Source organism: Rhinolophus sinicus, linkage group LG12 (genome assembly GCF_036562045.2).
Source record: "Rhinolophus sinicus isolate RSC01 linkage group LG12, ASM3656204v1, whole genome shotgun sequence".
Lineage (NCBI taxonomy): Eukaryota > Metazoa > Chordata > Mammalia > Chiroptera > Rhinolophidae > Rhinolophus > Rhinolophus sinicus.
In genome coordinates this window covers 49,091,319-49,117,639 of record NC_133761.1, presented here as the reverse complement: position 1 = coordinate 49,117,639, position 26,321 = coordinate 49,091,319, and the positions used below count along the sequence as shown (strand labels likewise).

The 26,321-nt window shown below is 41.0% G+C and overlaps 1 protein-coding gene across 2 annotated transcripts in view; it reads right to left on the bottom strand.

Annotated features, from left to right (window-relative positions):
- The window catches only part of FMN2 (formin 2), a 318,182-nt gene extending 292,254 nt beyond the window's left edge, over window positions 1-25,928 (bottom strand). Inside the window, exon 1 of one of the 2 annotated variants that reach the window (XM_019746843.2) lies at window positions 24,167-25,928. In XM_019746843.2, the coding sequence (XP_019602402.2) occupies window positions 24,167-25,721 (1,555 nt within the window). In that variant the 5' untranslated portion in view covers window positions 25,722-25,928. The remainder of the gene's footprint in view (window positions 1-24,166) is intronic. The other variant, XM_074316783.1, reaches the window with a different exon arrangement.
- Window positions 25,929-26,321: the final 393 nt, after the last annotated feature.

The following is a 26,321-nucleotide window of genomic DNA, read 5'->3' as shown; positions in this document are numbered from 1 at the left end:
CAAACTGATAAACCGGCAATTCTGGCTGATCAATTCTTTAAAACTATTCAAAAGGAAGAAAAGAATAAAGCCACTAAAATTATGAATTTATAGCTGCAGTATTGAAGCAATCAGGTCAGACCTCCACGCAAAGCCTTTACAAGGGAAAAGAAGAATCTACTTTTACTATAAAAAGCCAGGTCATCATAAGAAAGATTGTAGAAAACTGAAATGGGATTTAGAAAAGGAAAGGAGACAGGAGCAAGTATTGGGCTGCTCCGAGGATTGCGAGAGGGCATCTCTCCTCCTTACCAATACTTTAGGAGAAATTGAAATTACCATAACAGAGGAAAGCACCAAGGCCCTTGTAGATACTGGGGCTACTTTATCCATTGTTAACACTACCCAGTGAAGTTGCTCTCTCCCTCGGAGTAAAGTTTCCTCACAAATGGTAGGGACATCCAATCAACCAATGTCTTTTTTTAAAACAGAACCTATGCCCTTCCAGTTAGGGAATGTGAGAGGACAACATACATTTTTGCTAGTCAAATCTGCCAACTCACCTCATAGGGCGAGACTTTCTTGAAACCCATGACGCCCACATATCCTTTTCTCAGAAGTGTGAAATGTATTTAGAACGAAATGAATCAGATGATGAACCAATTGAGAAAATAATGATTTTAAAGGAACCTCCACAAGAGGAAACTAATCTTGAGACTGAACATTGGTTGCAGGGTGCTCCTATGGAACTCTGGGCGCTTTCCAGTACACATACAAGCCAGACCCAGTCAGCCACTCCTCGCAAAATAACTACTGACAATACTTTGCCTCTACTTAATACTCACCAACATCCTTTAAGACCTGACATGCTCGCTGGAATTAAGCCCATTATATAAGTTTACTTAAAGGGGGGCTTACAGTTCTAGGTATGAAACCCTGTAATTCTCCCATCCTTCAAATTCTCCTATCCAGAAAAGAAACCTGATGGAAATGGACAGAGATTTGCACAGGATCTCAGAGCTATAAAAGTTATTCTCAGACATCATGTGGTTCCAAATCCACATACCCTATTATCAGACATTCCTGTGGACTGCCAATATTTTTCAGTGATAGAATTATGGAGTGCCTTTTTCAGCATTCCTGTAGAAAAAGACAGTCAGTATCTCTTTGACTTCACCTGGAAAGATCACCTATTTGCTTGAACTTAATGCCGCAGGGATATGTGGAGAGAACCACGTATTTCTCTCTGATACTAAAGGCTAATTAAGGGATGTTGAATTTCCCATAGATTCCACTTTAATCCAATATGTGGATGATTTATTTTCATGCTCTAGGACATTACTAGACTCCAAAATGGACACAATTTACCTATTAAACAGCTAGCTAGCTATAAAAGGACATAAGGTCTCCAGAGACAATCTTCAATTTTTTTTGTCCCAAGTAAAATACCGTGGCCATCTTGTGTCTAAAGATGGGCTACTAATTAACTCTGAAAGACTCAAAGGACTCCTATCCCTTCCTCTTCCAAGAACTAAGAAACAACTTAGGGAGTCTGTAGGGCTGACCGGATTCTGTTGCAAATGGGTTCCAAGTTTTTCATTAATGGTTCAGATCAATTATACCTCATTAAAATCAGATCCACCTGATCCAATCCAATGGAACTATAAGCTAACAAGATTTATAAGCTATAAAGGAAGAATTATCTAAAGCTCCTGCATTGGGACACCCTATGAACAGGGATTCATAGACTTCTTTCTTCCTTTTTATACGTGAAAATGATGGAAATGTTTTAGGAGTTCTAATTGAGAAACATGGAGCTCATCAGAGACCTATACAATATTATAGCCAGCAATTAGACCCAATAGCAAAAGAGCTCCTTCCCTGTATGAGAGCCATCTCTGCTACAGTCAGTCATGTTATGTAAACAAACAGAAGGAATAGTTATGGGCTTTCCTTTAACCACTTATGCTCCTCATTCTGTTAAATCTTTGCTCAACTCTACCCAGACTCAGCAATAGTTGGTCAGCCAGCTAACTTCCTACAAAGTACTCCTAACTTTCGGTGCCCAATATGACTTTAGCTTGATGTAACAGCCTTAACCCAGCAACTTTATTCCTTCTTTACAGATGAAGACACCCCTGATAGCATGTTACCTACTGACCACCTTCTTGCTCCTAGAAATGATTTGCAGGAAACTGCTATTAATAATGCGAATTTAATCTGGTTTACAGATGGATCTTATCTCAAAGATAAACAGGGACATTACAGAACTGGATATGCAGTAACTTCCACAGTGAATGTAACAGAACTTTCTTATTTATCTGAAATAAGATCTGCCTTACAAGCTAAATTAATTGCTCTAACTCCAGCTTGTCAATTTGCCGAAGACCAAATAGCCAGTAATTTACACTGATAGTTGCTATGCTTTTGGTGTAGCTCATGACTTTGTAATGTTATGGAAGCAAGGAGGCTTCTTAACTCCCTCAAAGCAGTCTATACAGAACAGAAAACACATTGCAAAAAATTATTAGATGACATACAGAAACTGAGACAATTGGCAATTATCAAAATTTCAGGACATTCTAAAGCTACCACCATGGAAGCAAAAGGAAATCATTTAGATGATGCTGCAGCTAAACAGATAGTACCAAGCAGTCAAATTATCTTTACCCGAGAATGTTCTTTACTCCCTACTAAATCAATAAAAGACTCTTTTACAGTTCCAAAAGACAGCTACAGAAGACAAGAAGACATGGCAACAGAAAAGGGGAAATTCTGACCCAGACTAACATAAAATTTGGACCCATGGGGAAATCAATCTTACCTATAGGGACTTAATTGCCTATATTTCAACAGATACATGAACCAACACAGTAGGCTCCTAAAAAGATGATTTCGTGGAGCAAACAATATTATTGGAAACCTTTTTCCACTGTAGTTCATAAATTGTTTAGCAGATATATCCCTGGAAAACTACTCCACAGATCCCAGGGACATTCCCCCACTCCCTTTAGGTCCATTTGAGGTACGACAGTTGAATTTTATCCAAATGTTATCTCAAGGATACAAATATGTGTTTTTTATGATTTGTATGTTCTCTCATTGAGTTGAGGCACTCCTTTACAGGAGAGCAACAGCATTAATGGGAGGTAAATTTTTATTAGAAAAAAATAATTCCCAAGTGGGGAAGTCCCTCTGAGTTACATAGTGAGCAAGGGACTTATTTCACTGGGCAAATAATGAAATCCATTTGAAATAGTTGGCCTCTTCTGCAGCATTTCATTGTGCTTATCCTCCCAGTTCTCTGGACTGGAGGAACACACCATTGGCACCATTAAAATTCAACCAGGTAAATTTTCAGAAGTTCTTCTCTCCCATGGCCAAACACTGTCCCTATAGTGCTCCTTAGTCAGAGATCTACCCCTTTTGATAAACATTGCCTTTTTCCTTATGAAATAATCACTGGTCACCCTATGCATGTGGATGAAGGGGCATATGAATGAACCTTATTAAGAGGAGATATTCTGCATTATTATCAAGGACGTATCAACCAGCTTAAGGCAATTCATAAATTAGTAACTGATTCATTTCATAGTGGTTCCTGGGAGACGAAGACTTCAAAGACCATGGCTTACAACCAGGAGGTTTTGTCTATTAGAAGGACGTCAAATAAAAGACTCTCTCCAACTTTGTTGGAAGGTACCTTATCAGGTGTTACTAACTAATCCATGTGCAGCTAAACTTAAACAGGTTAACTCATTAATTCATAGTTCTCATCTAAAACAGGCGCCTAACCACAAATGGACATCTACCCATCTCGATACTCATTTCTGCCTACAATGGACATTAAAAACTCCTCTAGGATGAGAAACCACTGACCTCAGAGGTAGACAGCTATTTCAAGATGTTGGCAAGGCCTGTATAACTATAAATTGATGTTGAACTCAGAAAGCATTTTGTTTGATTGTCTTTGCCTGTGGGCTAATGATATTCATTGCAATAGTAGTTATACTTGTTCTTTGGGTTTTTCTATATAGTCCAACTGTTTATGATTACTGAAAATGTGTAAGATAACTTGTAATACTCCTTTTATGGCTTATGTAAATGTTATACTAGATGCAAAATACAGAAAAAAAAATGAGACAGAAGGCAAAACTCAGATCGTCATAGTTCACAGGATAGAAATGATCCAGAGTGTTTTTTCACAATGAAGGCCATAAGACTTGACTGCCTTCCATTTACCTGCCCTTCCTTTTTGGGGGAAATTCTGTCTCAACTCACATGCCATGGTTACGGCATCACCCATCCCCAGTGGTCCACCATTGCAACAACACAACGTCCATATCACGACTTCCTAGAAATGAGACTTCCTAGCACTGTGAGGCCACGCTATCTGACCACAAGGTTGGGCATCAATGCATCCTTGGGGTTGACTTCCAACCAAAAGGGGGAATTGTGGACAAAAAAGGGGTTCTATAGACCATAATCTCATAGGGTAATCTGATCATAAATTCCTAACTGGGTAGGTCATGGTGAACAGTCATACCTCAGGCCTAGAACTTCCCTAGCAAAAGGTCATCTTTGCCTTAGGCAAGCCCTGTCCATTGTTTTTGTTCATTTAGGTTAACACACCTTTGAAATCAGCATAACCACCCTCAAGAGAGCACGTAATCTTGTTAACTATCGTGTGATCGAATCCCTGCCTTGCTTTTTCCCACTTTCATGTTATCGTCCTTACATTCCCTCAATTCTAATTACAAAAATAGAAGCTGCAGACTGCCATTTTCTCAGACTCTTGAGATGTTGCTTCCAGGAATATCCTGTTTGGTTCAAATAAATATTTATAAAAATTCTCTACAGGTTTGGACATTCTTACGTTGACATAGCTATGCCGTAAACAAGTTACTCAACCTCTCTTAGGTCTCAGTTTTCACATCTGTAACTGGAAATAATCATCCTTTTTACCGCCTAACATTGTTGTGAGAACTAAGTGAAATAATCTTATAATGGGTGTAGACGCTGAGAAAGAAGATACCCACTGAGAATGGCTCCAGTGGCTAACTGGGCTCAGAATTTAAAAGCAGAGCCTAGCAGCCATTTCTAAACAGGGGCTTCTCATGCAAACAAACCACACTTCAGGGAGAAGCCTTCACTGAACTGCCTGCCTGCAGCGTTCCTGCCATCTGAGCCAGTCCTTCTAAAGGAGTTCCTGGAATTGCATTTCAACCAACAGGACTGCGGTCTTCCTCATCCAACTGGAGCTGTGAAGTTATATCATCTGCAGCATCTTCACTGACCAATCAGAGTGGCTATATTCTGACCAATCAGAACAGTGCCTTTTGGTCCAATCAAACTGCAAGGATTTGGAATCCCCATTTGTGTAAGGACAGACCAGTCAAGGACCAGAGGTGAGGACCTTTGTCTACTATATAAGTCAGCTCCCTTCTGGCTCAGAGAACACACTTTCCCTTTCCATTGAAGTCTGAAGACTGCCTTTCCCAGATGGAACTGAAACATCAAAGATATCTCCCTGGAGTAGAGTGGAGCAGACCAACACAAAGTGGAGCAGAACTGTCTATCCAGATAGAGGCCTGGCCCCAGTTCCACCTCACAGCCAGACTGTTCCACAGCCACGGCTGCTGCATGATTGAGCAGTCTGCACTGAATAAAGTTCCTTTCTTCACCACAATCCAAATGGGGAATTCCTGTTGGTGTTGAATTGGCAACAACAAACAATGGTTGACATGGGTTTAACACAGTACCCAATAAATGTTACCTGTTATTTTTATCACGGTACAGCCCAAAGGCTCTGTACTTGTAAATGAGGTAAATACAAATTTGGTTCAACTTGAAGGAAATAATAAGAAAATAATGGAATCATAAAAACATATCCATAACCTAAAAGCATTAGAAAAAGCATGATTTTAAAAGCATTTTTCGAAATAAAATAAGCAAGACAATCACAAATTAACATATTTTAGGCCACCTAGCTATTTTATATTCAATGGATTTTAATTACATCAACAAGGCAATATAGTATTTAAGACTCTGCTTGCTATAATTCCTCACCTCTGTTTTTTAAAAAAGCTTTGTTTTACTAAACTTATTAAATTCATGTTAAAAATAATATTCACCCAATGACAGTCAGGAAATTTCCTAATCATTAATATTCTTCAATTATTTCTACACTAATCCCCTCTCCACATATATTATATATCCCAGTTAATAAAGAGTATTACCTTAATCATGTGGAATCAACTTTGCAGTCATACAGACACTCTCTACAAATGCTCCTTTTGCATTGCTAAGCAAAAATTGTAGGGCTAGATAGTCCTGGAAACAATAGTCAGGGGGAAAGCTATAAGAGGACTATTTACCATCCCAACAAACGCAGTGATCCTCTTGCACAAGGAAGAAGTTAAATCATCAGTCCCTGCACCAGAGTTCTGTTGGGCGGGTGAGCAGTGACACTATAAAAAAGTAGGAAACTTTTTTTTTGGACAGAACTATGCAACGTAAAGTCATTTCCACATCTAGTGTCAGTTTTGTGAAGCGGAGCAAGGATTTATCATTGCAATTTCAAAGAAGATAACAGGCATGAATAGGTTCTAGAATTTGCCGGAGGTCATAAGACCAGAAAGTGGCCATGCCAAAACTGGATGCACACTCTGCTCTCCTAATTTTCATTCCAGGGATCTTCCACTTCTGAGTGGCCCAGCAACTCTGGGAAAAACTTCTGACCAACATTCTGTTGTAAGATATAAAAGAAACAGATCACACGGTTGGCACTCTGCAGGGGCTAACAATCTAGTTACAATGACCAAAGCTCGAGAAGGAACACTTTGAAATGCAGTCTATTTAGAAGACGATATGTTATTTAAACATCCTTAGTGGAATTGGAGGGTGGGGGGCAGAAAGCAGCAAAGCCAACACGTAACCAAACACTTAAGAGTCTCTCAATTGCCCAAGAATGTCCTAGATCCGCAGAGGAAATAATCATGAAGAAAACATGCCCTCTGTCCTTAATAAGTAATAATGCAGTAATTAGGACAATACTGGTGGGATACTCTTGTGGAAGAGCTGCAGCGTACTTGCTCCTAACTGGTGATAACATAAAACAGGGCGAGCCTCTGGCTGTTTCTCCATTTGCTGGAGACAATGAAGGGTCCAAACAGGAGAGAAACTTTCAATGCGGAAACCCTCCCACGCAGACAAAGACTTTTTCCCACTAGCCTTGATGATGCACGTAACTTTGTTTTTACTGAACCCAAATAATAACTTCTTGTTGTTATTAGGATGAAGTTACTTAGTAACAATCCACAATTTCCAATTGCTAGTATTCTGAGAGCCAGAAGAAACTTTAGCAATTATTTAGCTCAATCCCCTAATTTTGCCTGCAAAGAAATCAAGGCCCCAAATATTTGAGTAATATATCCTAAGTCGAGTTTTGTATTATTTTATGTCCTATAATAGCATTCATTTATAATAATCTGTTTTAAATTTATATTTTTACAGCTCACAAACACATCATTGATATTTTTTCCTTTTGTGTATTTTTTAATGATCGAAGGATGGACCTTATATTGCTATATTTTGAAAGGCATCAACATAAGTTTCTGTTTCTTCCAGGCAACACACCTTATGCAAGATGAGAATTAAACAGAAGTCTCATTATGTTAAACCTTTTTCTGATCTTAAAGCTCAGACATATCTATCTAAACTTCCCCTGAAATCTCCTATTATCTATCAATTGAAATAATAAGAGAAAAACGAGGTTATTGACAAGCACATCTGGAGTTAGACATTAATGATAACTGCGTAAGGTTACGATGTCAGTAAATACAGAAATATCACATATTATGTATCATCACATATTGATGGCCTAGTCTAGATAAATAATTTAAAAAAAACAGAGGGTACGGCCAATTACAATCAAATAGGAATTGACATGCCTAGTTTCAGATCCAAAATGCTGCAAGTTTTACAGGAAGGGAAAACTCTTATTTGGTATAAACATCTAGGACTGTCTCAAGAAAAGGAGACAAACATGCAGTCAAATGGCTACACAAGTCAGGAAAAGCAGGTCACAGGCACATGAGGATAACCAACCCACGGGCTTCCACGTGCAGAGAAGACGCCCACAGCTCATGAAGGGATTCCGACAAAACACAGGACAAAGCTCCCTACTCCCTCTGGAATAATCCGAACTCAGTGAACCTATAGACAGCACTAATTTAGACACTTTTATAGGAAGCTCCCTCCCTCAGAGCATATCCTCAGGTTCAAAATCCCAAGAAAGGAATACTTAGATATTTTAAACTTCATAAAACACTTGTCTTCCGGTGCAGATTTGTTATTTTCTATCTGAGTCCTCAAATGGTATGTCTTGATCATTGTTTCGAAGAAGTTGACTGCTCTGTGTGGTGAACTGGGACCCACATTTGATGCATTTCTGTTATCAGACACACTGAGAATGTCTAGAAGACTAGTAGTAAAAATGTGTTCGACATCAATTACATCATACTGACACAGAGCATTCAAAAATTGATTTGGCACAGAGAGAGCTCTGACTCCAGTCGATGAAAATTTATATAAATTTAAAGTTCAATTTTGGCTGCCATCAAGGCTTTTCTTCTGGGGAAGAGGAAAAAAATCTATCCACTTCAATTCATCAAGGGCTGATATATGATAAGAATAAACCAAGAAATGTAATCTAATAAATCTAATAAAATGTCCAAGGACTGACATAGAACATATATGACAGTGACTACCAACTACTTCTCAGGACCAATGCTAAGCTATGGATTTCTTTGGTCATTTTTTAAAAGATCGTGAAGCAAATCAAAGTTCAAAGGAAAAAAAAATCACAGAAATGTCAGAAGGAAAATGCTTTAAAAGGAAAAACATAACTTTAATCTATTAAGTTAAATCCATAAAAGTGAATTTAACAAAAATAGCTCTGGCTGAAGAGTTTTTCACACTTTGAAACAATCTGAAAAGGAATGAGACATGCGGACCGATGCTGCTGCTCTTACTTTTGAAAAGGAACATCAGTGGTCATCAAATTTACCCTCTCCAAGGTGGTGACCACCTCAACAGAATTTCATCCAGTCCGTGTTTGAACATTTCCAGTAACGTCATGAATAACCTCTCCAGACTGACCACCCATTCCATAAGGGACAGCCTCTCTTATGTTGATTTGATTCATACAAACTGCTAACAACCCTAAATAGACTACACCCTGAATACATTCCAGTTTCTGCTTAAATATAAATCTCAAGGTTAAAATTTTTCCTTGTACTCAGTCAGTGGAGAGACATATAATAATTCTAGAAGAGCATTAAAATTTCTCCTGGAAAGGAGGGGATGAGTATTTTTTTGTAATTGTTGGAGGCTTATTTTAACAGGATTTAGTGACTGGATAAGAGAAGCAGGAAGTGTGAGAAACTTGGCTAACGTCAACAACTGCCAGACTTTTGGCTTACGAAACTGGGTGAAGAGTTTTGCTGGATGGTATTACCACCCACCACGGCAGGCAATAAATAGGGAACAGTTTGGGTTTGGAGAAAAGATAAGTTCATGACATCTGCTCCCATATACATATAAAGATTTTTGAAAGGCAATAGGAAATTTGCACCTGGAATTCACAAGAGAGATCTGAACCAGAAATTTGAATTTGGAGTTGCCAACATGCATGGATTGCCACTGATGGATGTTAAGATGGAGTAAGTATGAAGCCTGGGGGTGTGGGGGAAGCGTTCCGTTAGCAAGGGTTAGGAGGAAGAAGAGGACTAGGTGAAGGTGTTTTAAACACCAGCCCAAAATGTAGAAGGCAAACCAGGGAGATGCATGTAATGAAAACCAAGGGATGGGTATTTTTCTGATTGCATAAAAAAATATTACGTAGTTGTTTAAATGACGCTTTTGAAATATTTTAAATAATTGGAGATTTTTATTCATGTTGAGCATAAAACACAACCTATTAAATTAAAATACTAACACTTCTAGGAGATTATGGCTTCCCAAAGAAAGCATGGATTCACAGAAACTGATCATATATTATGCCAAAAAGAAAGCCACAATAATTTCAAAAGAATCTACACAATGTACACTACATTCTATAATTAATGTTTCTATTATTTTGCTGTAAAAAATAATAAAAAGACTGCCTTTAAAATCCTATATACCTGTTGTGATATTGTGATTTATTTTAAGAAATATATACGTGGTCTTCTTCCAGTTTCTGGCACAGAATTCCTAAAACCCGGGGAATTTCCTAAGTGATAAGAGCTAAGAATGGTAATGGTGTTTTGATGTTCATAACAAACCTTTTTCTGCCACACCTGAATTTATGTAATGAGATGACTTTTGGAAAGCACCTAAAATGGGGGCTAATTGGCGGGGAACCAGCCATGTGACTAGAAGGTTGTAACTTTCAGTGCCACCCTCTGCACACACCTCTGGGGACAGGAGAGGAGCTGCAGATTGAGTTCAAGCAATGGCCAATAACTTCATCAAGCATGCCTATGTAATGAAGCCTCTATAAAAACCGAAAAGGAGTTGGTGTCAGAATCTTAACTATAAACTGTAGATATTATGAACAAACCTTTAGATTTTAAAATATTCCTAAGGGAAATCACACAATACTTACAACTGAAAGACATTAATAACATTTCTTTATCCCCAAAATAACTAGCAATGATACAAAAGTAAGATATCATTCCCGTTAGCAATAACACATACGAAGCATCTAAGAACTAGCTCAGCAAAGAAAACACAAGCCTTATGGAGAAAAGTCTAAAACTCTATTAAATAAAGACATGAAAGATGAGCTGAATAAATGAAGGTCTTTCAGAGTCTTGGATGATATGAAAATGACAATAGTCTTCAATTTAATCTGCAAAGTTAAGAAAATGCCAAACACTATCAAGACTTTTTAAGAAACTCAACGACTTATTTTAAATTTATATGGAAGACTACAAGATTCATAACAGCTAACTCAACTTTGAAAAAGGGAACACTTCTCTTCTAAGTAATCAGCCATATCACAAAGCCACATTTCTAAGAATTGTATGGTATTGATCAAAGGATAAAAAACACACACAAAGAGGAAAAGAACAGACCTTCAAAAACAGACTTATGTATCTATGGGAACGATATAAAGGTGCTAATAAAAATCATTGAGTAAAAACTATTTAGTACATGATGTTGAGAAAACTGGTTTGCCATACAGAAGAAAATAAAACTGAATCCCTGCCTTATACCACAAGGACTCTCCATAGATCAAAGGCTTGAATGTGAAGGGTGAAATGATGAAGCTCACAGAAGATTGTGGAGCAGAGAATGTTTGTAACCTAGAAATAAGAATTTCTTACATGAGAAGAAAATAGCACGAATCATAGGTTTTTATAGATGATTGGATAAAGATGTGGTACATATCGTGTTTCCCCGAAAATAAGACCTAGCCAGACAATCAGCTCTAATGCGTCTTTTGGAGCAAAAATTAATATAAGACCCGGTCTTATTTTACTATAAGACTGGGTCTATAATATAATATAATATAATATAATATAATATAATATAATATAATATATTATATAATACTCAGTCTTATATTAATTTTTGCTCCAAAAGATGCATTAGAGCTGATTGTCTGACTATGTTATTTTCGGGGAAACACAGTATATAATGGAATATTATTCAGCCATTAAAAAGAATGATATCTTAACCATTTGCAACAACATGGATGGACCTAGAGGATATTACGCTAAGTGAAATAAGTCAGACTGAGAAAAACAAATACCACATGATCTCACTTACATGTGGAATCTAAAGAACAAAATAAACAAACAAACAAAACAGAAACAGATTCATAGATACAGTAAACAAACTAATGATTGCCAGAAGGGAGGGGGTTGGGGACCTGGGCAAAAATAAATAAAAAATAAAACTCAACATCAAAAAAGTATTTCTGTTCAACTAAGGACATAACAAATTTACAAGAGGGAAGAAATATTAGGGGAAGATATTTATATCTAAAACTGATTCTACGTGTTAAGATTTCAACGATTACATAGAACTGAATCCACTGCAAATAGTTTAAATGGGAAGAGACTTACGGTAGGGTATTACTTGTTTTATAGAATGTTGGAAGGACTGAAGGAAAAGATTCTAGAATCTTTTTAGAAACTACTCAGCAAGCGACGGCTTAGAACTAGGCCACCAAAGAAGTGACTGCCTCCTCCCTGATCTAAGGTCCTGGCTTCCAAGAACATACTTTCACTGCTACCATCAGGAATTCTCATTACTGAAAGCTTCCTCTGCTGCTACCTCTGCGGCCAGCTCCAGAACTGTACTAAGCCATTCCAGCTGGAGGGTGGATGCACCACACTCCACCCTCCGTGAACCAGTACCTGGACACGACAGGTCTGCTGACGCTGCCCCAGAAGAAACGGATAGTTCTTCAGCTGTGCTACCCAGTGCAAACAACGGAAGTTAGTCCTAAGCCTTGTTTAGGTCTTCTAAATCTGGCACAAATTCACCAAACCCACACCACATCTGACGACAACCTGCAAGGGACTCTCAGAAAGGTCACTTTTACATTAGCGTCCAACACAAGGAAAGAAGAGCAGAAGGAGGATTAATGACAAATCACCACATCCATAGCATTGGTAATAGAATCATATCAGGAACGTACAAAGAACCCGTAAATAAACAAGAAAAGTCAGGAAACCCTAGAGAAAAAGGTAAAACGATGAAGAACTAATTCAGAGAAGGGTAAACCCAAACGAATGAAAACACACAAAGGTTTTCTCAAAGGCATTAGCCATCAGATAAACACAAAGTAAAAAGTAAACCAATGAGGTATCACACTCCTTCATTGGATTGGTAAAAATGCAAAAATTAGATAAATGTTAATTTGCTGTGTGAATGGAGTATACACTGGGAAAAACATTTTGTACTAATCTGGCAGTTCCTAGACCAGGTAAGGAAACGTTCGCTATATGACCTAGCAATCTCATTCCTGAATATACATTCCAATGAAATTCTCACATGGGACCCCGTACAGGAATATTCATCAGAATGTTGTCTGTGGTGGCAGAGAACAACAAGAATGTAGATGTTCGTCCCTGAGCAAAGGTTTAAATAAAATGTGAGGAATGTCCACAACGGCCAAGCACATTGCACAACTCTAGAGGGACACCATTCACATACAATAAAAGGTGAACAGTGCCCCCTGCTGTTGTACAACTTGGCAAAATTCACACTCTTGGGACTATTATATACCAGTAAGAAGCAATGAATTAGCTATACATAATTATTTATCTATCATATACTGTATTTATATATATGTACAATAAAGTATTTAAAGTTTAGCCTCGGGGAATAGGGAATCGCTGAAATGTTTCTCATCTGGGACTGACCAGTTCATCTTTGTATTGTAAATATTTTACTCTCTTGCCTTGTGGCATTGTTAGAGGACAGCCAAACTGTGGGCAGGGAGAATGCTTAGGATCTCAATGTTGGGTGATCTGTTCTAGGAAATGGGAAGAGAAATTAGAAGACTTATTAAAGAGATATTTAAGAATAGAGAAAATAGAAAGACTCATTGATGTCAAGTTCAAGTATAAGAAGAAAGGAAGAATTAAGGAAGGTAACAAGGCATGCCTTGATGGAAAAACGCAGGAGAAAAGTGATTAAAGGGCGGGGGAAATAATGAGTATAGTTTAGACCCAGCGACTCTCCTAGACCTGTGATATCTAAAGGGACTGTACCTGATGCACAGGAGAGAGACAGGGGCTAGAGCTCTAGACCCAGAAGTCTATTGGCAACTGGTGGCTCAACCTTAATATAGCTCAAAGTTAAACCTAAGACCACATTCCCTAGCTTATATTATCCCAAAGCATATGGTAAGGAAAATGATCCGTGAATTTTGAGTCAAATGAGGTTCCTTAGAGAAATAATCCAAGTCAGAGATGAAAGCCTTCCAAGGATCACTTTTCACTTATATCACATTTCCAGCCCACATGTCTCTTTACCTAAATCATTGCAGTTCTTATTCAACCATAGATGCCCACCCCTAATATACTGGATCCAACTGAGTCAACACACTTTTGGATTTTTCTAAAATCAGAATAGAGACACATCAAACCCTACATCCTGAAACAAACTGCCAGGATACTATCCAAATATTGTATACCCTCCAAGCCATTTACTAGCACTAGGACAGTAAGATAGAATGGGCTTGCAGAATATCTTGGGTGGCTGCAAAACGTAGCACCTCCCACTGAGATTTCACATACTTTACTTCTCCAAACAGGCAAGTACTGGTTTACAGCTTGAAAGGGGGGCAAGGAGCAGGGGAAGGAAGAGGAGACAATTATCTAGGAGCATATAGGTTAAAAAAGAGTTACAAAAGAATATCTCTATTGTTATCCCATTGTTTGTTATACTCTTTTAAAAGATAATACTTGCATGCTAATAATGAAGAGACTCATTGCTTACAAAACTTTCCAGAGTATCCAAATGTATTTATTTGGGATCCTGAAATAGTTCTATTCTAGTTCATTTGCTTCTCAATGGGCATAAACAATCTGTATTTGTTTAAAGCCAATAAAACAACAACAAAAAAAGTAAAAAACCCAAGAGTTCTTTTAGCCTTTTAGTCTCTAAAAAAATTTTAATGTCAGTGCAAACTTCTTAATGGAATATCATAAACTCATAGAAATCATTTAAGTAAGCATATATAATAGGGGAAATTGAAAACATAACAAAAACCAATACATTAACACATACTTTTAGTGAGCAGTTTAAACTGAAAGGATAAATGCACAGTCTATAATCCACCCGAGAACAGGAGATGACTTATATTGTAGATAATAAATCTAAAAGGACTTGCTCAATTATGTTAGGTAGACGCCATCTATGCTAAACCCTTGGATCATACATTGTATTAGAAACTCAGCTTTCCCTTTCCTATATTTCGATAAAACAGGTCAACCACCTAAAACTGAGTCCTCATGATTTTGATTTGACTTGTGATTATAGCTTTAGAAATCATTTCCCCCCCTCTCTCTCCACAGACCTCATAGGTCTAGCCTTTCCCCTTGATAATCATTAACCCCTGAGGCAGCAGAAGACAATAGCACAGACCTGACCAATGGTCACAGGTCCCAACCTCTGGCAGGCTAAAGAGAACATCTTGACCTAAGTTATGTTTCAGCTCCTAAGCCCTAAGGTGGAACAAAGCCCTGGCTACTTTTCCATGAAACTAGACAGAGGCCCCGAGAATAGAACTCAGATCTGCCCTTAAGACCTGAAGAAATGATTTATTACCCTTACATCACCTCCAACCAATCAGATTGTAACAAGACCCCAACCCCTAAACCATGGTGTCTTGTTCTTTTGCCTTATAGAATTTGTAGCCTACACGCCATTGTGGATTGGGGTTTTTCAGAGCATGGGCTTGCACGTTCTCCAGATGAGCCAATCCTATAATAATAAATTACTTCCTATCTCTACTGCTAACCCCTGATTGTTCATTTCTTTTGCCAAGTGCGTGCAGGTGGATGGACTTACATATTGGGGTTCAATAGCACACCCACCATTCGCTGTCTCTCCTCTTAGTGTTCAAAACCACAAGGTGCTAAGTTCACATCAAATAATGGCAGTCCAACCAATCCAAATCTCCTTTAGCTCAATTAACTTCATCAAAACTATCAAGGTTAAAACAGCACTGCTCTCCAGGTGCTCTTAACAACAAGGTTGCCAGTTCGATCCCTGCATGGGCCACTGTGAGCTGCTCCCTCCACAACTAGATTGAAACAACTACTTGACTTAGAGCTGATGGGTCCTGGAAAAGCACACTTAAATAAATAAAAGTTTAAAAAAGAACAGCACCGCTCTCATCACCAACTATTACCAATACCCAAAGCATCTTTATTCCATGGTATAAATGGATCCTCCAGCATAAGGATCTTCTTCACCTCTAATAATAAAGAAAATCTCTCAATAATATGTATAGTATCACTATTAGTAGAAAAAGTCATTACTGGAACCATATCTTCTATAAAATAGCAGGATTGGATGAGACTTAGAGGAGGCAGCTTCCCAGCAAGATGGCATTCACTTTTGTAAACTGGGAAACCAGGGTTCTAAGAAGAAGTAAGAGAGGATTGCCCCATCCTACAGGACATCAGTGGGCCACTTACAAGGGAGGCAGACGGAAAGATTTCTCTACTTGCACTATTGCCATAGCAGCGCCGCTGCAAATTTACTGATAAACACAGTTCTTTCCCCGTGTGTGTGAATGTAAAGCAATAATTCAAATGACACAGAATTATGTTCCATACATATCCACTACATCACTGAGTACTACAACAAAGGAACATACTTTGAAGGAACATACCTTTCCTTCAAGTATAAAAAGAGAGCCAACTGTTTAAGCATTTTTAAGCATGATTTTAAAACACAATAAAGGCTTAATTTTCTCAAGAAATTACTCCATTACCCCTGCAAATAAGAGGGTTATTTTCAGCCTACCGCAGGTCTGGTGAAACAGACAATAAAGCTTCCGGGGGTCCAGTATACACTGGAGACTGACTGGATCACAGAAGAATGGCAGTGATTTTCCTATGCCACCAGCACAGCCAAGTACATCCTCGGAAAGGAGGAAGATATAAATTCTCCCCTCTGTCTCCGCCATAGTGGAGCAGATGTCAAAGGATAACAAGTCTCTAGCATGGTTCGTGAGCATCCTCTTACAGCATCCAATAACTGTTACTACATGTTCATGTAATTCTGGTGCTTTATGACCGCTTTAAATGGACTAGGAGTCATATTTTCCACGTATTTATGTTATTAATACAAAAAAAGGCTTAGAAAGTTTTAAGTCACTAAAATTATATCCAATAACTATCAAGTCACCAGGCTATACTTATTTGTTTCTTCCTAACATCTCCTTAGCGCTAAATTTCATGAATATCAGGTTATTACTTATAATGCAAAAGCAGGAATGAACAGAGTAATAAAAGTTTCTCTATTTCCTTTACCTCTTCTTTCATTACCAATAAAATTTATATTTGGGAGCTCAAAGTTACTGAATTATCATTGCTATTTTAAGCTCAACGGACAAAAATAGGAGATGTTCTCTTTACACGTTTATCAAAATAGCATTAAACCTTCACCACTGATTCAATCACACCTCAATGAAAATAATTAATTTCAACTACCAAAAAAATGTTACTAATTTTCCACTTTAAAGAACAAGTATTTATAAAGACTTCAGTAGGTTCAGTGCCTATAATAGTAACTGGCACTCAGCAGGCACAGAATGGACACTATTTGAGGGTTGGTTAATAGAAGAGTGGAGGGCCGGCCCAGTGGCTCAGGTGCTTGGAGCTCCATGCTCCTAACTCCGAAGGCTGCCGGTTCGATTCCCACATGGGCCAGTGGGCTCTCAAACACGAGGTTGCCTGTTCAATTCCTCAAGTCTGCAGGGATGGTGGGCAGCGCGCCCTGCAACTAAGATTGAACAGGGCACCTTGAGCTCAGCTGCCTCCCGGATAGCTCAGTTGGTTGGAGCACGTCCTCTCAACCACAAGGTTGCCAGTTCAATTCCTCGAGTCCCGCAACGGATGGTGGGCTGCGCCCCCTGCAACTAGTGATGGCAACTGGACTTGAAGCTGAGCTGTGCCCTCTACAACTAAGACCGAAAGGACAACAACTTGAAGCTGAACGGCATCCTCCACAGATAAGATTGAAAGGACAACAATTTGACTCGGAAAAAAAAGTTCTGAAACTACACAGTGTTCCCCAATAAAGTCCTGTTCCCCTTCCCAAATAAAATCTTAAAAAAAAAAAAAAATAGAAGAGTGGATAATGAACGAATAGAATCGGGTAAGCAGGCAAAGAGGAAGGAAAAGCTGAAGGAGGGGAGAAAGAAGACCAAAAGAATCCCTACATCTAAGAGGTATATAAAATATGATATAGACAGTAAGTACAGAGACATGGATATGACTGCCAGCTAGGTCTAGCTGCTGGAAAAGATACAAAAGAAGAAATTGGAATTTAATCAGTCCTTTCAGATGCTAAATCAACAGAGACAAATAGTGTGCTCCAAGATGGGAAAAACAGCACGGCAAAGGCACAAAATCAGGAAAATGAAATACATGCATGCTCACAGAACAGTAAGAAGATTAACTTGCCCAAGGTAGAAAAGTTTATGGAGGAAACTGTGGGAGGTTAAGGATGCAAAGTCGGGTGTTTATAGCCAGATGCTGTGCAGAACAGAAATATTGAGGGTGTCAGCCTGCCGCCTCCTCTTCCCCACCCACTCTTTAAAAATCAGCACCTCCCCCAACCACACAGCCACACCCCCACCATATGCTTTTCTTCTTCAAACCTGAAAGTAAACCAACATTTCTGATAACATGACAAAAATGCTTACATAGAAAATTAAAAAACAAAAACATGGTGCATAAAATAAACAATTTGCAAATAACTAGTGACTAGAAATATTAACTTTCAACTGCTATCTGATCATAGTCTGTCAAGTTTTTGTATACAATTTTAGAGTTGCTTTATTTTAACAATTTGGTTCTGATCACTTTGAACAATGCAGTTTATTAAAGCAATAAACCAGGACAGGAAAGCAGATAGTGCCTACGTACCAGGCAGAGTGGTAGGGGCTTTCGATACACAATTTTATGTAATCTTAACATTAATGTGAAATTACTCCTCCACCTTCATACATGTGAGAAAAAATTACTTGAGTCACTTAATTAAACAGCAAACCTAGGATGCAAATTGACCTAGAATAATCGCCATTAGAATAACTACTGCTACCATCACCCAGCATCTTTTTTAATAAAATCAGAAGGAAACACAAGCTTTAAAAGTCGTTGTTCAATTTCCAATACACATGGCTTATATCCAAATGCCTAAATGCACTTAAAACTAGGCCAGTTCTCAGCCCATAAAGCAGTAATTAAAACTCACCACTGAAGCTACTGGGGAACTGGACTTCAATCCAAATCACGATCTAAAGAAACCATGACAGGATATTTCAAACTAAACTAAAACGATTTAAGAACAGTGCTCCCAGACCCAGCTTACGTTGCTAAATTCTATTCTGATATGTGGAATCCAGTAAGGCAAGATACAGGGAAAAGGACAGCATTCTTATAATCCCCTTGCCTGTAAGACGGATGCATTACATATATCAGGACTGATTTCTGACCTTCATTCATTTATGGACGTTAAGTGGACATCTACACTGTCAGATGCTACTCCTAGAAATAAGGCTGCTCGTGGCCTTAAAAAATTCACAGTCTAATAACTAACAAGCTATACGAGAAAGTCCTATCAATATAAAAATCAAGATAACCTCTAGAAGGGCCAAAAATGAGAATCACATAATACAAATTCTAAAGCCCTAGTCCATTATTAAAAGTTCACCGAGGCGCTGGTTTTATTTTATATACATTTACAACAGATTTGGTTTTCTAAATACACATCCTAGAGGGGCCTAAATTATTTCCTATCTTAATGCTCTTAGGCAAATTACTTCACTTGCCTGACCCTCGGTTTGCTCACTGGAAAAATTAGAATAAACAGCTATACTTCCAAACGGTTGTAAGGATGCAAGATAATTATATAATGCACCAACACAGACCTTGGCATTTAGAAGTGCAATGAATACAGCTAATATCGTCATTACTGGATTTAGAATCCAGTGACAAATTGATCAGAAAAATCACATTAGAAAGTAACAGAGTTGGGGGAGAAGAGACTAAAGATAACTCTAAGACTAAATAGCTGACAGTAAGGAAAGATTCAAGAAAAGTACACAGATAGAAAAACCCTGACACAGCCCACTGGAGCCACCAGCCTACACACTTCAATAGCTGTTGGGGGCATCACCAATGTTTTCACAGGATGTAAAAATGATGAGCATGAAGATGACAAAACCATTTAAAAGAGATCATGAAGCACAAATTGGTAGTCACAATATTGCCATGGGGATATGAAAGTTAGTTTGGGGAATATAATCAATAATGTTGTAAAGATTTTGTAGGGTGTCAGATGGGCACTTGTCTTATTAGGGAGACCACTTCACAGACGGACGGTGTAGATGCCTGACCACTGTGCTGTACACCTGAAGCTGAATAATATTGAATGTCAACTATAATTTAATATATATGTATAGTCACGGGATGTGAAGTACAGAATAAGGAATAGAGTCAATGAATTGTAACAGCTACAGACGATGTCTGAGGTATAGTAGATTGGGGAGGTGGGTTATCACTTTGTGAGGGGTGTAAATGTCTAACTATTATATTGTTTTGTACACCTGAAACTAATAAAAAAATAAAAATAAAAGAGATCATGATTTATAAGAATTATTCCATGATTCAAAAAATGATAGATAAGCACATAATTGACTTGGAAAGATTCCTTTCAAAAGTGATTTAGCACCACAAATTGTAACATTTTACATGTCTAAACTTTACCTAACTGCAAAATTCCATTAACAAGCTTCTGCCAGACTTAAGGTGCAAAGGAACCTCTCACATTTCAGAAGTAGTTTTTTTCTCCTTAACACTGAAAAAGATGTATTTCAAACAAATTACCTGTGAACTATTTCAGTGCCATGACCTAAGACGTCATCAATTCCTAAACAGCTGAAACAAGTTTTGGTCTCATCATTGCTAAGCGTGTTTATATCTGCCAAACACACACAAACACATGCCACAGACGTGTCTTTTGTGTTGAATTTTCTCCCTGCATTTGAAAGTCAGTGAAAAGCAAAAAACATCTGTTCCTTCCTGCAGAGCTGACAACCCTCATTCTATGGTTTAAAAAGAAAAGATATTTATGGAAACTTATAAATCTAATGATCACCTGCTTCAAAGGTAGCTGGCAATTAATTGATCGCCTGACAGGCAAAATTAAGGCCAAAAAAACAATTTCCCTATGGACAACGCTGGTGCTCCCCAGACCCCTGGTAATTTTCAAGACACCCATAAAATCCTAAAGGCTGGCAAAGAACCAAATGTGATGCCAGATGACAAGGAAACAGACAACAGCTGAGATGAGAAAACGGGCCTGTGTCCATCCATATTCACTCCACCACCATCAGGACAGTTTCCATGAGAGCTTCCCAGAGAAAATGGGATTCACTCTGACCAACCATCACTTCTTACCCAGCCCAAGTAAGGACACATATTCAACAACTAAAAGAAATCACATTTTTAAAAACAGAAACTAAGACAATCTCAAAAGTGAAGGCCTTAAATTCTATAATACTTTTTTAAAGTTTTTGTTTTTTATGTTGTCTTACGGTATTGAATTTCCAAAAATGAGTAATAAGCAAGGACATTCAGACCTGAATCAGTAGACGCTGCTTCTATTTCTGGCTCTGGCCTCTGAATGAATCAGTGTGACCTTGAGAAAGTTATTTCATCTCTTCATCCACCTCCATCTCCCCACCAGTTACAAGACTGGGGAAAACCTACCAGTTCCTCTCTTGTGTGTGTGTGTGTGTGTGTGTGTGTGTGTGTGTGTTTGTGTGTTTACTTCTTTTTTGGTTTTTGTTTTTTATGGGGAGGAGAGAATGTGAGTGGGTGAGATAAATATATGGAAACTGTTATCAAATATCTACTAGTCACTGACTATTTCACCCATCAAATACAAAGTAGGTGATGTCCATACTAAAACAAGTAACTGCACAGTAAAAAACTCTGCCTGGAGAGGTCTACAAAACCTAGCTATGTCCTGAACTGGACTCCTTTAAAAACCCCAAATTGCACATTTGGTAATACTTAGCAAATTAAAATGCAAGTTCCAAGAGTACACCGTTTTTTTTTTCTTAAGGAAAATAAAACTTCAGCTATTTAGTATCCTCAGATCTCAAGGACTCTGACCAATCCTTCTGTGAAGACCACTTCCTTTACCCCCTGCCAAGGAGATAAGTCCCTGCATCCCTGATGCTCCCAGAGCTCTGGACTGCACATCCCTATCTGCTCCTGGGCACTTAGTAACTGAGCTTTGGAAATACAGAACTATGAGGGAGTGTTCTGTGTGTCTCCTACCATCTAGCAATATGGCCTGGCACAGTGTGGCTGTCGTGTGTGTGTGTGTGTGTGTGTGTGTGTGTGTGTGTGTCTGCATGCCCAGGCACGTGTGTACACACGTACATATGTATTTGTTAAACAAATTAAATATATTGCCAAAGTCTAACGCTACTAGAAAGAGCAACGATTAATTTAATGAATGAGTCTTAATTATGATGACATTTTCACTTTTAGAAAAATGCATGTTACCTAAATAAAGAGGAAATACATGATTTCTCATCAACATTGAATTCACAAAAATCAACTCAAGAATTTGCCAATCTTCCCCCTTGACAAATGGTTTCTTTCAGGGGGAGGGTTGTTTGTTTGTTTACAATTTACCTAATGGGTATTAGACTATAAACATTCTTTTGACTTATGCAAGGGAAGGGAGGGAAATAAGTTTAAAAAAAGAGAGAGACAGACCAAGCATGTAAAATATTACTCTTAAGTATAAGAACCAATAAGTGTAAAATAAAAGATAGCCCATACATGAAAATAAAAATATGGTCAATCAATAAAAGTAATACCACAACATTAACACCATCTAGCCAAGAAAGAAGTAGCTATGCTCATTGAGAAATGTTATCTAAGTAATACTCTATAACCTATTTATTAAAGTGATAGAACATACAATTTTAAGCTTTTCCAATTACATTTGAAATTTTTAATCATTCAAATATTTATCACAAACCTATCAGTACTTGCATAAATTTTCATTTTTTTCCTTACTCCTTAAATTATTTTCTTTTTGGTCCCTCCCTCCCACCCCCTGGTTTTTAAGCCATTGTTTCTCAGTCTAGTTGTAGGGCGCAGTTCCCTGGCCTGTGCTGGTATTATGAACCTTGCTCCCCTCATCTCCCCCCACCCCGCAGGCAGTTGGTCGCAGGTCGTTGGTCGGCCACTCACAGCAGCTCTCCTTGGCTGCCAGCTGCTCACCGCTGCCGGCCACTCATGCCCGCCAGCGCCGCCACCGGCCACTCACGGTAGCACACCATAGCGCACAGCAGCACACAGCAGCTGGGGATGCTCACTGCAGCCCAGCTCCAGGGAGAGCCGTTGTTCACAGTCTTAGCTGTAGAGGGCGCAGCTCACTGGCCCATGTGGGAATCGAACTGGCTACCTCCAAGATAGGAGCACGGCGTCCAACCACCTGAGTCACCAGTCTGGCCCTAGTCCTTAAATTCTTATACTCAATATTTCACTTAATAAGAGTAGAAGTTAGATAGCATGAAACAAACTGACACTCTATCAGTGGAGTTTTTAAGGTAAGGCCTTGGAACCTATAAGCCTACAAATAACTTACACTACTTGACATTTACGCCAGTAAACTGACCCTTTAGCGGGGCATCACGATGCCTGTCAGAGTCTATGACACACTAAGTAGTATCAGTTGGATAGCTGTGCTTTTGGCTTCTCACCTTCACTAGCTCCAATTGACACCCCGTTTTAACTGGACCCTGAAACCAGAATGTTAAGGGAAAATGAAACTTATTCCTACTATTCTGTTTCATTATTAATTTTCACGTGTATTAGATTTCATGTCTTAGCAAACAGGCGTGACCACTTAACTTCACTAAGTAGTCTACCCAGATTGCTGCAAGATAGAAACTATTACACACAGATACGCGTCTATATGACAGCAGTCAGAGATCACCTTTGGATAGTACTGGAATAAATGATTTGTTTCTCCACACTGACCCTTTTTAAAGGACCATGAACAATTTTGTTCTGTTTAATGCTGTGGGTGGGGATGAGGAAAGAAAGAGAATGGTGGCTCAGCTAATGATGCAAAAAAGGAGTTTATCTGCCTCGTTGACTCTAGAGAACAGCAGATGTTTTGGAAAAAATGGACAAAGCAGCCTTTTCTTGAGATGACTTAGGACAAACACGACTGAGTTGATCCTTTTAACACGTTGTAAGGAAATAGAGATTTCACTAAGCGAATGAGCTTTATGAAGAAGGGAAATGCCACAAGCAGGTCCTGGTTTTTCTGAACCAGGGAGGGTGGGTGGCAGGGGAAGGCCCTGATAGGTAGGCGACCTGAAGGCTGGACCACTGGGAGAGCTCACCTGTGAACACGTTCTGGAAACCATCGGCAGCCGCCTGCGCGCCAGACGCCTTGGTTGTCAGCGCCGGAGGCAACCCACCATCCGCAGCTGCCCGGCGGTCCGGCAGGTGTGCAGAGCCTCCCTCTCTGGGCGCACCGGCGTCCAGCTCCTCGGTCCAGTCCGCAGAGCGGCTGAGGCCACCTGCGAGGTCGCCGTCCGCTGGGTGCTTGTTGGCCGCGGAGGCCGCGGAAGCGAAGGCAGTTCTGGGTCCCCGGCTCAGGGCGGGCTCCAGCCGCCTTTTGATCCTGGGGCTCTGGTTGGGGGACTCAGACGGGGAGTGGTTGGGAGAGCTGAGCTGCCGCGTGGTGGTCTTGATGTAGCAAGGGGTGATGAGAGGGTAGGGTTTGAAGCAGCGTGGGCTGGGCGCAGGGCTGCCCGGCAGGGAGGCGGCTGCGGGCGCGCCGGGCCCTCGCGCCCCCTCCTCAGGCTCTCCCCACAGCTTCTGCGAGGCCTCAACAACCTCCAGGCCCCACTCCTCCCCAGGAGAGCCTCGGGGTGCATCCTCAAATGCGTCCTCCTCGCCTTCATCATCCGTTTCCCCAGCCCCTCGCCCAGGGGCTTCGGCCGCGCCCTCCCCGGGTCCGGCCTCGGGAAACAGGAAGGTGGTGGACGAGGGCGAGTCTGCGGCCGCGAGCTGATCCACCCGCGGGCCGGGCGCCTCCGATGCTCCGCGGACGCTGGGAAGCTGCGGTTGCTCGGGCACCGGGGGCTCGGCGGCCAGGCTCTCGGGCAGGTCCGAGAGCGCAGACAGTGCCTGCTCTGTGTCCGGACTGCCCGGGGCCTCCCCGGTCGCGCTGCTCCGCCCCAGCAGGAATCGGTCCAGGCCCAGGAAGGCCCCGGGCTGCGGGGAGGCGGCGGTGTGCGGCACTGCAAGCTCCTCGGAGCCGGGCTGCTGCTGCTGCTGCTGCAGGCGTATCGCCTGCTGGATGTCTGAGAGCAAATCCTCTTGCTCGGTAGCCGAGTGGAAGCTATAGATGTCTGTATCCGAGCCCGAACTGGTCCTTTGTCCATCCTGCGCCCCTGCCGCAGTTTCCAAATCCTCGGCGACCGCCCGGCTCCCGACCCCAACCTCCGCCGGTTCAGGGCCACCTGGACGGGTCACCTCAAAAGGGTCGGCACACTCGGTATCCGACAGGCCCGTCTCGTCCGCGGAGAGGCTGAGGTCCGGGGTCTTGGTGACCAGGGACGGAGCGCTGTCCAGCTCCCCGGTCTGCAGGGCCTGCGAGTCCAGCACGTTCTCGCGGGAGCCGCCAGCGCCTTTCCCCTTGGACAGGTTCTTCCTGATCCTAAGGTTGGAAAACACCGAGGCCCTGGAGTCCGACTTGCTCTTCTTCTTGCCCGGCTCGCCGCCTCCAACCCCCTTGCCATGTTTGCCCGAAGCCTTCTTGCCCCCGCTCCCCTTCTTTGTGGCTTCTACATCTCTGGGCCCAAAGGCATCGTCCGCGCTGCCGCCGCCGCCGCCTTCGTGGAAAGCATCACCTGCGCTCCTCTTCAGCTTCCCATCCTGGTTCCCCATGTTGCCGTCCAGCTGCTGCGCCGCCGCGCCTCGGGCACTCAGGCCATCTCGGCCCTCCTGGGCCCCCGGCCCGGGCTGGGGGAGGCTCCCGGGCCAGTCAGGCGGGCGGGCGAGCGGCTGGGAAGGGAGGCCGACGCGAGCCGAGCTGGCCCCGCTCTCATCTGCCGCGGCTTTGCACAATGCGCGGGGCTGCGGCTGCGACTGCAGCCGGGGACCCGCGGGGCGCGAACATGCTCAGTGCAGCGCACGACGCCAGCCAATGGCTACGCGGGACGCCGCCGGAGCCTGGCTCCCCTCCCGCCGCCGCAGCCTGCTGGGCCCACGCTGGACTCGCACCAGCGCGAGAAACGCTCCCCCTATCTCGGCGGCTATAATCTCCGCTGTGCGGATTTGAACGCATTGTACCCGCCGGAAGAGCTCGTCAGCTGGAAGATGCACATCCAACTCCAGAGCTCCGGGACCTGCCACGAGAAAAGTTAAAAAGGAAAAGTTTTAACAGGGAAAAACTGAAGCCTGATTTCAGGTGCTAAACCGCCCCCACCTGCCTTCGGAAGCATGGCTCTCAATAAATATTTGTTGAATGAATGAATTGCTCTCTTC